The 15105-nt window shown below is 41.6% G+C and overlaps 1 protein-coding gene across 2 annotated transcripts in view; it reads left to right on the top strand.

The window, feature by feature from the left end:
* The window catches only part of npepps (aminopeptidase puromycin sensitive), a 190131-nt gene that overhangs the window by 85881 nt on the left and 89145 nt on the right, over positions 1 to 15105 (top strand). For both annotated transcript variants that reach the window (XR_010957995.1, XM_067968761.1), the window contains exons 3-5: positions 4965 to 5042; positions 7773 to 7894; positions 8750 to 8857. Coding sequence is in view for 1 of the 2 variants with exons in the window: in XM_067968761.1 (XP_067824862.1) it covers positions 4965 to 5042; positions 7773 to 7894; positions 8750 to 8857 (308 nt within the window). In the remaining variant the exon portion in view is untranslated. The remainder of the gene's footprint in view (positions 1 to 4964; positions 5043 to 7772; positions 7895 to 8749; positions 8858 to 15105) is intronic.

Raw genomic sequence — 15105 nt, 5'->3', positions numbered from 1 at the left:
CCTTGTCCTTCTAGGTGATAGAGGTCGCGGGTTTGGAAGGTGCTGTCGAAGAAGCCTTGACGAGTTGCTGCAGTGCATCCTGTAGATGGTACACACTGACTGCAGCCACGGTGCGCTGGTGGTGAAGGGAGTGAATGTTTGGGGTGGTGGATGGGGTGCCAATCAAGCGGGCTGCTTTGTCCTGGATGGTGTTGAGCTTCTTGAGTGTTGTTGGAGCTGCACTCATCCAGGCAAGTGGAGAGTATTCCATCACACTCCTGACTTGTGCCTTGTAGATGGTGGAAAGGCTTTGGGGAGTCATTTGCCACAGAATACCCAGCCTCAGACCTGCTCTTGTAGCCACTGTATTTATGTGGCTGGTCCAGGTTATTTTCTGGTCAATGGTGACCCCCCCCAGGATGTTGATGGTGGGGGATTCAGCGATGGTAATGCTGTTGAATGTCAAGGGGAGGTGGTTGGACTCTCTCTTGTTGGAGATGGTCATTGCCTGGCACTTGTCCTATTGTTCATCTACTCACTGCCACTTGTCAACATCAGGTTCCACATGTACGCTGCAGATACCCAGGTCTGCCTCTCCACTATCTCTTTTGACCCTTCCACCACTGTCAGCCTGCTAATCTGACATCCAGTCCAAGCTGAGCTGCAATTTCCTCCAAATAAACATTTGGAAGACTGAAGCCAATGTCTTCCGAACCCCCCCCCACCCAAAAAAAAAACACCCTTCCCTTAGCACGGACTCCATTCCCCCTCCTACTCTGTCGGGCAGAACCAGACTGTATGCAACCTTGGTGCTCTATTTGACTCCGAACTGAGCTATCGACCCCATATCCCGTCCATCACAAAAAACACCTACTTCCACTTTACTAACATCACGCATCTCTGCCCTTGCCTCAGCGCAGCTGCTGCTGAAACCATCGACCAAGTTTTTGTCACCTCCCAGACGACTACTCCAGTACTGTCCTGGCCAGCTCCCCATTCTCCATCTACATTGGCTCCTGTCCACCAACGCTTGAAATTCTCATCTTTGTGTGTTCAATTCCTTTCATAGCCTCGCTCCTCCCTATCTCCGTAACCTCCTCCAGCCTTACAATCCTCCAAGATCTCTGCATTCCTCCAACTCTGGCCTCTTGTGCAGCCCCCGCTGCCTTCACCCCACCATTTGGGCCATCTAGGCCCCACACACTGGAATTCCCTCCTTAAACCTCTCTGTATCTCTACCTCTCTTAGCTTTTAAGACCCTCTTTAAAACCTACCTCTTTGACCAAACTTTTAGTCACCTCTCCTAATATGTCCTCCTTTGGCTTGGTGTAAATTTTTGTCTGATTGCACTTCTGTGAAGTGCCTTGGGATGTTTTCCGACATTAAAGGTGCTATATAAATGTAAGTTGTATCTCTTAATATACTTGATTCCAAAACTTCTTGAGAACTTAATTACTTATTATATTTAAACTTTATCTCAATGGAGTCTAAATGCACAGAGGCCAGGGATAGGAAACCTCTTCTGGACTCCATGGATTTATGTCAGATTGACTTGTGAAATAGTTATACCTGTACCAGTTTTATTAAGAGTTCAAGGCATTTGATCAGATGTAAACCATATTAAGCAACTGAAGGGATATATTAATTATCAATGCATTGTGTTTTTGAACTTTTGGGGCCAGCCAGATGGATCTAAGTGGTAATTTCTGGTCCGGTGCATTCCTTTTTTCTTAAAAGCATCAACGTAGAGATGATACACTTGGAATTTAATTTTAAAGAGAGTAAGTGAGAGAAGAGTTTTTTGTAAACTGGGATTTGTGTGTGTGCTCCTAAGGAATTCTTGGCTAGTTTTGGTTACATTAGTCACAATTGTGTTGTAGTTGTAATTGGGAGTAACAGGAATATATGTTGCAGATTAAAAAGATTAAACTTATTTGAGATTCTGACAAAAGTTCAGTAAGAGAAGGTCAAATTTAAAACTTTTCCTGTACAGAACTCATATAGAGCTAATGGAGTTACTTTAAATGGAGAAAGGAAGTGAAAAAAATAAATTGGCTATTGTTGAAATTGCAATATAAAATCCTGGTATTTTTTTTAAAGCTGTAACCACCTCCAGTCCTGCAACCTTCCGAGTTTTCTGCGCTCCTCCAATTCTAGCCTCTTGCGCAACCCCGACTTTAATCGCTCCACCACTGGCAGCCGTGCATTCAACTGCATCGGCTCTAAGCTCTGGACTTCCCTCCCTAAACCTCTCTACCTCTCCTCCTCCTTGAAGACGCTCCTTAAAACCTACCTCTTTGACCAAGCTTTTGGTCACCTGTCCTAATATCTCTCGTGGCTCAGTGTCAAATTTTGTTTGATGATGCTCTTGTGAAGCGCCTTGGGATGTTTTACTACATTAAAGGTGCTATATAAATGCAAGTTGTTGCTCAGTTTGGTCTAAATTTTACATCCATCGATCTAACCAAATAAAAGTTCCATGCGGCTGAATGATCTCTTCGTTGTTGCTGTCTGCTTGCTTCCTGTGCCACCGACTCTACTCTGCTTCACTGATTCTTCAGAACCTGTCCATCGCCTTTCGCTGGACTGTCTTGCACCAGCTCCTCAAGTTTCTGCTACTATTCCCGATCTTGTATGCTGCTTGCCACCCAACATTTGTTCCTCAGACCGGCTCCCTCATCTGCACTGATCCTGTGGATTTGCCCTTCACCCTCACTGGATCCACTGATGCACAATGCCAATACTACACACCTCCGCTGGACTCTGGGATCAAAATCTGCTAGCACATGGTCAACTCTCCTCTGCCCTCTGATTCCACAAGATAACCACCAACAGCACCTCCACTGATGCTCTGCCCCAAGAATGGCTCCTGAATCCACTCCCTCTCCACAACCGCCTCTGAACCTGGAAATTGGTTTGTGTATGCTGCAGTCTGACTCCATGCTGTCTACAAGTCGACTTCATCCATACCGAAGCACTTCTAACTGCCTCCTCATGACCAACAACCTCAGTTGCCCTATTCTCCCCACGTACTAATCTTCCCTCCCAGTATACTTGCTTGGGGGCTAACCTCACCCCACCCAGAACCACCCCCTTAGACTTGTCGGCAGATCAACAATCGCCACCCTCTCACGGGTCCCTCCGGAATGTCTGTTAACTCGTGCACCCGGCTCTGGCCATCCACAAACTCGTTCTGGACTGGCTTAACCATCCATCACCAGATCTGTCTGAACCACATCAAGGTCTACCAGGTTTTACTCTTCTGCCAAAGCCAACTACTGCTCAAGGATCATCTAGGGTAATAAAGATACCCACCTTCTGCTCCCTTGACCCCCATCTCCATTAAACTGCTGACCACCCAACTTCCCTTCTTGCCCCACTGCTAGCTGACATTGTAAATGGTTCCATGTCCACCGTACATCTGTTTTCCCTTTGTCCTTCATTCTGTAGCATAGACCCTATCCTCTGGAATTCCCTACGTAAACTCCTCCACCTCTCCACCGACCCCGACTCCTTTAAGGTCCTCCTTGAAGCTCACCTCTTTGATCAATCTTTTGGTCACCTCTCCTGATATCTCCTCCTTTGACTCTGTCCATTGTTTTCTTTGTGGCTCTGTGAAGCACCTTGAGACATTTTTCCGCATTAAAGGTGCTATGTGAATACAAGTTGTTGTTGAGAATCCTAGGAATTCTTAAAATTTGTTTCAAAAGATATCTCTTTTCCCATCCATGTTTAATATGTTGGAACTTGCTCTGCGGTTTCTAATGTTAGTATTGAAGTGCTAATGCAGCTTGAAGTTTAAAATCTCAGGCCCCGACAGGTACCACTGATACATTGCTAATTCAGGGATTAAAATATTCGAAACATTTGGATTTTGGGGCACAATCTCGAGGGTGCGTTTCTGTTTGGGGTGTAGTTTCTCAACTAGAAAAGGCTTCTGCAGAAAATGAACACTGAGTGTCCACAGCTGCTCTTCCAAATAGCTATTTAACTGCACTTTGTTTACCTAATGCTGTAAATTCACCGAGATGATTTTTGTTCAGTAAGGTATAATTGACTATTACATGTGATGTGAACATGAACTGCTGCAGGTAATTGTCCTTGCCATGAATTGCTGTCTTGTGTTTGTGTTATTAGTGCCCTATTTATAGTCGGAACTGGAAGCCAAATGATCACATTGTTCGGCTTAGTTTGCCATTATAAATAGCGACTCGAGAGAAAAAAGGCTTGAACTCAACTGGGGCAGCGGGAGGGACATTGCACTTGGCCTTTGTGCCCTTGAGTTAAGCAGGAAGAAAATCAAGTCAAACATCCTGCTCCTGTTCGCTCTTCAGCAAAGTGTGCGTATGTGGCTATCAGGTTGAGGACAGGATTAAGTTGGGTTGTGATGCTCCTCGCAGTTAATTAGCTTGCCAACATTCACAGTTGAGGCTCAAGCCTGAATAATGGCTGCTTGGGCAAGATATGAGCGGGGGGCCCCGTGGAAACATAATCCAGTGAGGGATAGTCATCTGCGAGAGGAGGGGAGAAAATTGGGAAGAAGAAACTCGGCGTAAACTGCAATGGCAAAAGCAGTCAGCGGGTAGCCAAAAAATGTGGCTGCAGCCAACCTGACTGTGCCAAGGCTGCCTGCTCCTGTTCCAATTGGTAGTGCATTGGTTTACTAGCACTTAAGAGTATCTGCCATCCCTGCTCTTGAAAGCTATGATGAAAAGGCATGTTTTAAAGTGAACAGGCATTCCACGTGCTTGTGCACAATTTTGTGTGTGTGTATGTTTGCTGCTTTTGTCCTCCTGCCTGTAAAACTGCCCTGCACTATAAATGTACCAGTTTGCTCAAAAGATGATCAAAAAAACCCTTTGCTTTAAATAGTCTGCACGATAAAATTGGTCCAAGTTGTTTTGTCATTATTGTACATCACTGCTTTACATAAATATAAATGTACAATCATTTGTTCATTTTAAGATGTATTTGTCTTTTTACAGAAATAAACGCAACAGGGTTCAATTATCAAAATGAAGATGAGAAGGTGACACTCTCATTCCCCAGCGCTCTACAAAAAGGTAATTCTGGAACATTACAAATAAAAGTGGGTACACTTATATACCTTAAAATTTATTTGGTTCAGACTAGATGGTGCTCCTTATGAGACCTGGATTAGAATCAATTCTACACTCATGCCTCTGACCCTGCCTGTCTCTTAATTTCTACCCCTAAATGTAGAAACTATTGACGTGCCACTATTTGATGCGTGTCAGGAGCGCATATTGAAATTGTACACTTCTTGCCCATGATTTTCCACACATTAACTTTAATGGAAGGAAAATCGTGGGCTCGGAGTGTGTAACTTTGTAACGTGGACTCCGAAGTGTGCGTTTGGAATTTTTACCTCCTAGTTTATACTTGAGCACAGGTCCACAACATAAAATCCACCCGTTGCAGCATCCAACTAGTTCTTAAATGATTTCAGGGTTTTTGCCTCCACCACTCTATCTAGGAGCCCGTTCCATGTGTTGATTGCTGTTAGTGTGTAGAAAAACTTATTGATCGGTTGAACAACCATTAAAGAATGAGGGAGCTCGTACCTACAGTTGGTTATCTGGCATTGTAGATTGCCTGCATACAATTTGTTATTTATGACTGTTACCTGAATAATTGGATTTTGTTGGATCAATAACAAGAGAAAAAATTATTCTGGGCTACAACGCAAAGGTGTTTTTTTTTATTGATGTACACTATTTGCTTCAGTTCTTAATACTTGCACCTAGTTAGCAGCTGCTAATTTGTTTTTAAGTACAAGTTAATCAACCATGTTAGCTGTAATCCTTGTCAATTCACTTGGTAGTCAAAACAAAATGTTGGCAGCAAATCTAATGGGCATTTGTGATAATATGTCATTCCTTCCATCTTAGACACTGGTCTTCATATCACAGTGTAGTATCCAAAATAATTACTAAATCATGTCATTGACATTCGTTTTAGCAAGAAAAGAGAAAGAAACTGGCCATTACTACAATAATGAAATGATTTGGGTGTTATTGTCTATTGAACTTAGTATGAAGATTCAAATCTTGTCGCTTGGCAGAACTGCTCATGTCTTGATAAAATATTTATAGCTGCTAAGGAGAGTAAAAATCTTTCCAACTGCATTACATAAATATATTATTAAAGACCTGCGAATGTTTAAAGTGAATTTTCCAAATTGAAGATCCTGCCAGTTGATATGTTGGGGTACTTTGCAGCCATGTGTACCATGGTGAGGCCTCTTTCTGTGTTGGCAGGAATAATTAGAGCTAAATGATACCCAAAACAGGAAACTGAAAAATACTTTGTACTTTAAAGGTCACAAATTAGGAATCAAGATTAACATGCCCTCAAAACAAGTTTTGGTTAAAGAGGTGGAATTGTGAGATGAAAAGATGAAACATGAATGCTGGAAATAAACACAAAGTGTTGCAGTAATATCTGAGAGAAATGGGTTCATGGTTTAGATGTAAATTGTAACTGTTGGACTTCTTTGCACTTTTCAAAATCAGGGATATAAAGCAAATTTCTGTCTTTGTTAGTTATTTGTTTTCATTTATTGACTTTTCTAATGTGAACATTATGCTTGGTATGCAATTACATCTCCCTAGCAGCACATAAAGCATTTGCATTGGTGGAGCCCTTGCAGCAAATCTCCTTCTGCCCATTTGGTTGAGGAATAGCCATAGGGCAGAGTGTAATCATAGAGAGGTGTGAGGGAGGAAAAAATGGTGTAGCAATTTGACTTGTATTGTATGGTACATGGAATTAAATGAGGAAATTGTTGTTAGCATTTTTAATGACAGATGCTTTTAAATTGATTTGAAAATTGCAGTACTATGCCAGTCACTTCCATCCCACTAATGCACTTCATTTTATTTTTCTTTATTCATTCTTGGGATGTGGGCATCGCTGGAAAGATTAGCATTTATTGCCTTTTGGAGTGTATTTTAGCTATCATTTTTTTTTACTGTTTTGGTGGAAAATGGTTCACAGTATATGTAGCATCTTGCCACATCCTGCTGGTGGAACGTAGGCTGGTAGAGTACAATAGTCATGGCCTACATGGGGAGACATGCTTGGAGGGAGGGGGGAGAATTCAACGAAGAAACAGTCTATGGTATTGATCAGCAATTTAGTAGAAAGCCACTGTCCTTCAACAATGTATATTTAGTTAAAATAAATTATCTTGGAGATTGGGGATTGTTGTAATGAAGCACTGCCTTTTGACCTAGGTTTAAATTCAGCTCAGATTGTTGATGTGAACCTGTCCTCCTTCTTTTGACTGCAATTAGCTTGGGCAGTTTCACCTGTGAGTCCACAGTGCAAAAACTGCCCAGATTTGCAACTAAGCCAGGCTACGAGGAGGACATTTGTTCTGGGATGTGGAGAAAATTATCACTCATGCAGTGGGGCTGCTCTTCTGAGATGGGGATTGGGCACATTATTGGAACAGAGCAGAAGGACCTTTACTCTACATCCGGCTGTGCTGTGCTTGACCTATGTGTGCTTGATACTGACTGCTAAAATGGAAGAAGTGCTCAATTCCATGTCCAGCCTTTATGAGCTCAAAAATAAGCTTAAAGCAAAAAATTGCAATAAAAACTTTATTAGCCAAGAACCTATAGAGATGTTCTCAGCATTTAATAAATAAATACTGCCATTTATGGGTCCATCCTACAAATGTGCCAGATTGCTGGCTGGCACATTCTTATGCTGTATGTTTATAATGTTTATGTTATGTTTACTATAACATTGTATTGTAACAGGTCACGGCACTTTGAAGATAGATTTTGTTGGTGAGCTGAACGACAAAATGAAGGGATTTTACAGAAGCAAGTATACAACACCGTCGGGAGAAACCCACTATGCTGCTGTCTCTCAGTTTGAGGTTAGAAACTAAAACTACAATGTGGTGGAGTCCTGTCTGTAATGAACACCTTTCTGATAAACCTTGACTAGAGTGAGGGTTGAGGTAAGATTTTGAAAGTGGGGCAGTCTAGTCGTATGGGATGTTGGGTTTCTGGTGTGGGGGGAAGAGGTGCAGAGCGTGGCTCCATTTCTCCCGCACCCAAAAAAAAATCAATAGTTATTATCATTGTGTGTTATAAGCGGCAAGGGTGAAGTCTTGAGATTTGATGGTGCCTCTATATTAGTACCTGTGGGTTTAATTGATTTAGCACCACCAACCTGTAACTAACTTCTTGAGTTGTTGCATTGTAAGCATTTCCTTTTGCTAGAGCAAATCATCAAAGACTAGATATTTTGCAGACTTTCACTGAGCTGGGCGGGTTTTTTTTTTAAGTTGCTTGGCTTTGGAATTCAGTTTTTGCTTCAAACCAAATATTGTTCTTTAGTTATTTAAGCAGTATTCTGTTTTTCTCTTACAAATGAATTTAATGATTCCACAGAAAATAAAAAGCATACTACATATTTATCCATTGTACATATAAAAGCAGCAAACCTTATCCGAATAGACTTTTAGGAAGCATCTGTAAAGATTCTCGTGTGTGTAGTACATAAGATGTGAACTGGTGATTTTGCACTTTTTGAATCAATCTCTCTTGTTTTCTTTCTCACTCTCATTCTCACTCACCCTCCCTCCCTCTCTTTCTCCCTCGCGCTTTCTCTCTCTCTCTCTCTCTCTCTCTCTCTCTCTCTCTCTCTCTCTCTCTCTCTCTGTCTTTCTGTTTCTCTTTCTTCTCTTGCTTGCTCGCTCTTGCGCTCGCTCGCTCTCTTGCTCTAGCCTACAGATGCACGGAGAGCATTTCCATGTTGGGATGAACCTGCCATAAAAGCAACATTTGACATCAAGCTTGTTGTTCCGAAGGACAGAGTTGCCTTATCAAACATGGTAAGTAGCGGTATGTGTTTTGTTTCTCCTTCACTGGTCCTGTAAAAAGAGATGGTGGTGGAAGAAAGGAGGACCAAAGTGGTTTTAATAAGTGACCACAGAATCTGAGAAATAAATTGTGGCGATCGATTCATTGTTTTGTTTATTAAAGTGAAGGATGAAAGAAATGACTTATCTGCAGGATAAGTCAATCTAATTACTGTACATCTCAATTTAATTACCATGCATCGCAAGTGAAATTGACTGGAATGGGTGATTTACACAGTCACTGTGTGGTTGGATACTGTCCTCTTTTTCCACTTGATTAAAAGCTTTTATTGTGCGCATTAAGGGGAAAGATGTGACTGGCAATGGCACATTTCTTTCAGTGTCTATTGACACCACTGTGTCAGCCAATGAATTGGAGGTGGCGGGGGACTTAGAGCGGGACTCCACAGCAAACTTTCTATTTTACAGCAAACTGTGTCTATTTTAACAGTGCACTACAGTAAACAGTCTAGAGTCTATTAAAAAAAAGTGTGTCTACGAACTACAGCAAACAGAACTCATGACCGAAACTATCTCCCGATAAAAACAGGGTGATTTCTCCAACAGAATGCAGAGTAGAGGATAGTTACATAATACAAATTGATTGTTTCTCCAGCAAAGCGCAGTGAGTGGAAGATAATTACAATCCCAGTCACTTACAGCAGTCCGGTCTCCAGGCGTGATTGACAGGGAATAACCCAATCATCTCCATTCTGGCAGAGAATAATGGTGTCACTGTATGCAGCCCATTTCTTTCATCTCCAGTGTCAAACATTCGAGGGTCAGTGACAGCATAGCCAGACGCAGAGTAAAGTAGGCTCTGCTCTGTTCCAAGGATTTGCTGTAACTTTTCTCTGAGAAAGAGCACTCCTTACTGCACCAGTGTGAATTTTTCAACTTCCCACAGCCAACCATCCCTGTGGATACTTTGAGAACTTGTGGTCTGTTTCCCAAGTGGGTCTGTGGTCAATGGGAACTATCGAAACTGTGGAAAGTTGTTCGATGGAGGACTATGTTCGATGAGGGGACCTTGATGCCAGTCGTCTGGTAGCCTTGGTTTCAGAAGTGAAAGAAGAGTGAGCCTAGCCCACTGTGCTACCCAGTCTCCTACATTTTAACAGAATGTTTACATTTTAACAGAATGTTTACATTTTAACAGAATGTTTACATTTTGCTTCAGACATCCGTCTGTGGATGCACCCGTTCTTAGTAATCCATCGATTGACATTCTTAACCTCACTAACTCTTCTTTCTCAAGTGGAATTCCTACATCTCCGCCATTGCTAAGGCTGCCTTTGAGAAGCATAGATTCCTCTTCTATACTAAATGCTACCTTTGCCTTCAACGACTCTTAACTTTCTATAAAGGCAAATTCTATTCATGTCTTTAATACTGCTGCCATGTTAGAGGAGATTCTCCAACAGCTTTGTTCGCATTCATGGAAAAAGTATAAGAGGATAAGTGATCCCTCCCTCCCTGGCCTCAAGCTACTTTTTCACCATCTTCATTGCAGCCTTTCTTATCTCTCTGTTATCAATACTACTGTGGAGTTATTGCTGCTTTGAACTCCCTATTCTTGCATCTTTTAAACTTCAAATGTGTTCTCTAATTTCAAAATTTGCAGATGACACAAAACTTGGAAGTGTAGTAAACAGTCAGGAGGATAGTAACAGACTTCAAGAGGATATAGACAGACTGGTGGAATGGCTGCACAAATGGCAGATGACATTTAATGTGGAGAAGTGCAAAGTGATACATTTTGGCAGGAAGAATGAGGAGAGGCAATATAAACTAATGGGTACAATTCTGAAGGGGGTACAGGAACAGAGAGACTTGGGGGTATATGAGCATAAATCTTTGAAGGTGGCAGGACAGGTTGAGAAAGTGGTTTTAAAAAAAGCATATGGGATCCTGGGCTTTATGTTGAACCTTTATAAATCACTGATTTGGCCACAACTGGAGTATTGTGTCCAATTCTGGGCACCACACTTTAGGAAGGATGTGAAGGCCTTAGAGAGGGTGCAGAAAAGATTTACTAGAATGGTTCCAGAGATGAGGGACTTCAGTTACATGGATAGACTGGAGAAGCTGGGATTATTCTCCTTGGAGCAGAGAAGGTTGAGAGGAGATTTGATAGAAGTGTTCAAAATCATGGCAGGGGGTTTAGATAAAGTAAATAAAGAGAAACTGTTCCCGTTGGCGGAAGGGTCGAGAACCAGTGGACACAGATTTAAGGTAATTGGCAAAAGAACCAAAGGCGATGTGAGGAAAAACTTTTTTACGTGGTGAGTAGTTATGATCTGGAATGTACGACCTGAAAGGGTGGTGGATGCGGATTCAATCATGGCTTTCAAAAAGGAACTGGATAAATATTTGAAGAGAAAAAATTTGCAGGGCTATGGGGAAAGAATAGGGGAATGGGACTAACTGGATTGCACTTACAAAGAGCTGGCACCCAGGCTCGATGGGCTGAATGGCCTCCTTCTGTGCTGTAACGATTCTATGATTCTAATGTCTATCCTCTCTCACCCTCTAATTCATTCTTTCCCTGAATCATAAACACTGGAACTCTACCTGCTTCAGTTTACTCTTCTTCCTGCAATCTAAAGCCTTCTAAAATCTAAGCAAGGCAACACCTAAGCACGAACATTTGATTTACACCATCGCCTCTTTCATTATTTTTATCCTTGGTAGAAAGAAGCAAGAAAGAGTTTACAGTTGTATTGCCCTTTTCATATCCTCAATGTGCTAAATTGCTTCACAGCCAATCCTGTACTATAGCCCTTGGCCCTTTACCTGGGTTCTTTAATTATAATGTGCTTTAGTTGTAGGTGCACATCAGTTATGTAAATAACTGTAGTGGCGTGTAGAAACCACTACTTAGAGACGAGGACAATGAGGTTACAATTACATTATCAGGTGAAAGTTGGATTAATTCCAGTCAGGAACAGGTGCAAGCCTATTGTAACAGGAAATAGACAACGTTGCTGAAGAGAGCTGTAAATGTAGTACACAGATTCACGCTGTTGAGATGAAGGTTTATTAATTGGCTAATGTCAATGCAGCTTTTGTTGTTATATCGGACCTACAGCATACCAGACCTGACCTGAGAGGGTAGTACTATCATTAGATGACGAGAAGAAAACATTTCTCAGTCATGTATTTCTGCTGCTATTCCATGATGTGAAACCAGCGATCAATAGTCCTGATATTGCAAAAAATTATTAATTTTGTTCTGCTGAATTTTTGTACAACTAAAAAGCCTTAATTATGGTGTTACTCATTTATTGTTCAGCTGCATCATGTCTTACAGCCATGGCAGTGGTAGGAAAGCCATTTATTCAGAAATTTATTGTATAAATACATTCAGCATCTTGGTGGAGAGTCAATGTGTGATGCCATAGTATCAGAGTTCTTGATCTCAGATACGCTGTGCATTTCCTGCTGGCCAGCTAGAGAGCTGCACTGGAGCTAAGGGAGTAGGTTGGCCACAGGAGCTGCAAGTAACTTAGGAAGACCTGTGCTAGGAGAAAATAGAAGGATTTAATATTCAACAAATATATATGTGTGCGTATGTATGTGCTCGTATATATAATTAAATAACATACGTCTGTTGCGTGTATAGATGTAATCAACGCCTGAGGGGTGATGCCTTGTCCAAGGTTGTAAAACAATCAAATGGCTCAAGTAACTTAAACCACTCGAGCTTTGTACTGAATACTAAGTTTGTGTCATGGCTTGCACCTCACTACAACTAAACTGTTCACAATAATATAGTGTCTAAGTTATTGTAGTTACAAGTGGTTATGGTGCTGCGTTGCCCACCTGGATGGTCTTTTTGAAGATGATGGTTGTTAACGCGACAGGATGATTGGGTACAACAATTATGACACAAATCTTCAGGTATGTTAAGTTGTCTGATGAAAAGGACCATTAATACAGGGATGTATTTGGAGGGTACAATACTGGGAAGTTGTGTGGCTAGTGAAGACCAGAAGAGCTTGGTGGGTCTGTGATTTACGTATATCGCAGCAAAATTCCCCACTCAGCGCCTGTGTCTGTAGTAATTAACAGGAAGTCGATTTGTGAGATTTTGAAGGAGTTATTGTATGAAATTGTGGGTTGAATTGGAGGTTCTGCACAGCAGTCTGTGGGAGGGATGAGATTGGGCAATAAACTGGAGAATGTAGCTGGAGTTTGCACAGAAGACAGAGGGGCTGGACGCAAGAGATGTGACAAATAGAGTATTTGCCATATTTCTAATACAGCCTAAACGTTTTCCTATCTTTGTATAGGAAACTGGCAGTCACTTTAAAAATTACCGCTAGCTGCTTCCTCAGGCTGCAGATATAATTTTACCCTGAGTTTAGCACAGGAGGTATGGCTCAATTTCTATTTTCTGAGGGGGGATAGTAAATTCTGTATATTACTGTAAACCTACTGTTTGTCTTTGCTACTATCAACATACCTAATTACTGTTAATAAATCACACCCTAAGCTGTGGTCTGATAGTGTTTATTCTATGGCTTTCCAAAGTTAGGGAGATCATGAGCGGGCACTTGATATATCTGGGAAGGCAGATATGGGGATGAGCTTTGCTATTCGTCCCGTGGTCTTGCTACAGTTACTTAGATATTGGGCAAGTAAAGGCACACTCTGGTTTGTAGGTAGGAAAGGCTTGCTTGCGCAACTGATTTTTCTCAATGAACTGAGGAGAATATCTGAGGTTCAATTCCTACAAACTTAACAGCTGGCTCATCTGAATTTGTGGATCTGAAGTTGAGGCGCTGATGCCCAATCGACACAGTTTGTGGGCCATGTCTGACTGCAATAAACTAGAGAATGTTGCATAGTGGGTGGAGGGGCTGGGCACAGGTTTTAATGCTCCTTTCAGTTTCTTGTAATCAAATCATGATTGATTATTTTCCAATGAGATAAATCTGGGAGCCTGAGTTAGTGGAATAACTTGGGGTCCTGTGTTCATTTGCTTTGTTTCTTTGCTGTTTGAAAATGTGAAGTTATTCCTCGCCGGCCTTAAATCAGTCTCTCCAGATTTGCCTGGAATTAGAACCGAAAATAAGATCCCATTTTCAGCAACTAACAAACGTTTAATAGAAGTATTAAACAAGGACACTGCACCCTCACCCACTGTGCAAACTGCAGCCACAATTTCCTGTTTGCACAGTCTTGCACCCTTTACTGACCCTGTTTTGAACCTGAGACCTCTGTTTAAAAAAAATGCTATTCTAAACTGTCAAAAGTCCATTTCTGTCAATCACAACCGATGTAAATACGGAGTGTTGAATCCTGCAGTCAGTCAATGGTCAACTTACCGCAATGAATTTGGCTGTTAGTTACGACAGCTGCTCAAGACTATCTGCACTATTGCCGATAATCTGGCAGATCCAAAGCACTTAATGCACCAGTCGACAACTCTAGCCCTTCTGCTAGTTTTTGTGAAGTTTTTGTTTTTTTCAAGGTTCCTTTTCTTTGGAGTCTCCTTGCACCGTAATTCAAGAGAATGGGCTAGAAGACTAATCCTAGATCTCAAAGTGCCACTGTTCTGTCAGATGTTAGGTGCTGTGCAGTAATCTTTCAAGATGGTTAAGCTCTTCCGGTTAAGTATTATAATTAGGAAAAATACTTAAAATGTCTCCATTTTTTTGAAATGACTCATTAGACTACTGTATAGTCGTGCCACTTCCTTATATTCTGGATAGTGATGCTCACCATGCACTTTGCTAAAATTCTACTGGGCTCTGCCTACAGTCAAGTGCCCAGATTTTGCATGTCAAAATGCTAACCTACAGGCCCAAATTATTGAGTTGATATGATTTTGTTCATGCTTTTTCCTAAATTAATCATCCCCCCCCCACCCCCCCCAGGAGTTCAAATAAGGCCTTCTGATACAGCAACATCTAATGCCATGTACACTGCAGGCTTATAAAGCATCATATCTGGGTTTGATTTTAGAAAAGTTTGGAATCTGGAAAGATTTCCTTTTTCTTCTAATACTAGCTGTTGCAGATTCAAACCATAAGTGATGAAGCTTCTTGGATTGCATTCTTGGAATGTGAGTCATCCCCCACCTCCAAATACAGTTCATTTTGCTTTTTTGCCACTTAGAACTATCCTGAGTCCTTGCAATGTTGGACAGCTGCGTGAGTTTGGGTGGAATAGGCTATGGAAGCAGATGTGTGGAGTAGGCTAGCCCAGAAAGA

Source organism: Heptranchias perlo, chromosome 30, assembly GCF_035084215.1.
Source record: "Heptranchias perlo isolate sHepPer1 chromosome 30, sHepPer1.hap1, whole genome shotgun sequence".
Lineage (NCBI taxonomy): Eukaryota > Metazoa > Chordata > Chondrichthyes > Hexanchiformes > Hexanchidae > Heptranchias > Heptranchias perlo.
This window is presented reverse-complemented; position numbering and strand designations above follow the sequence as displayed.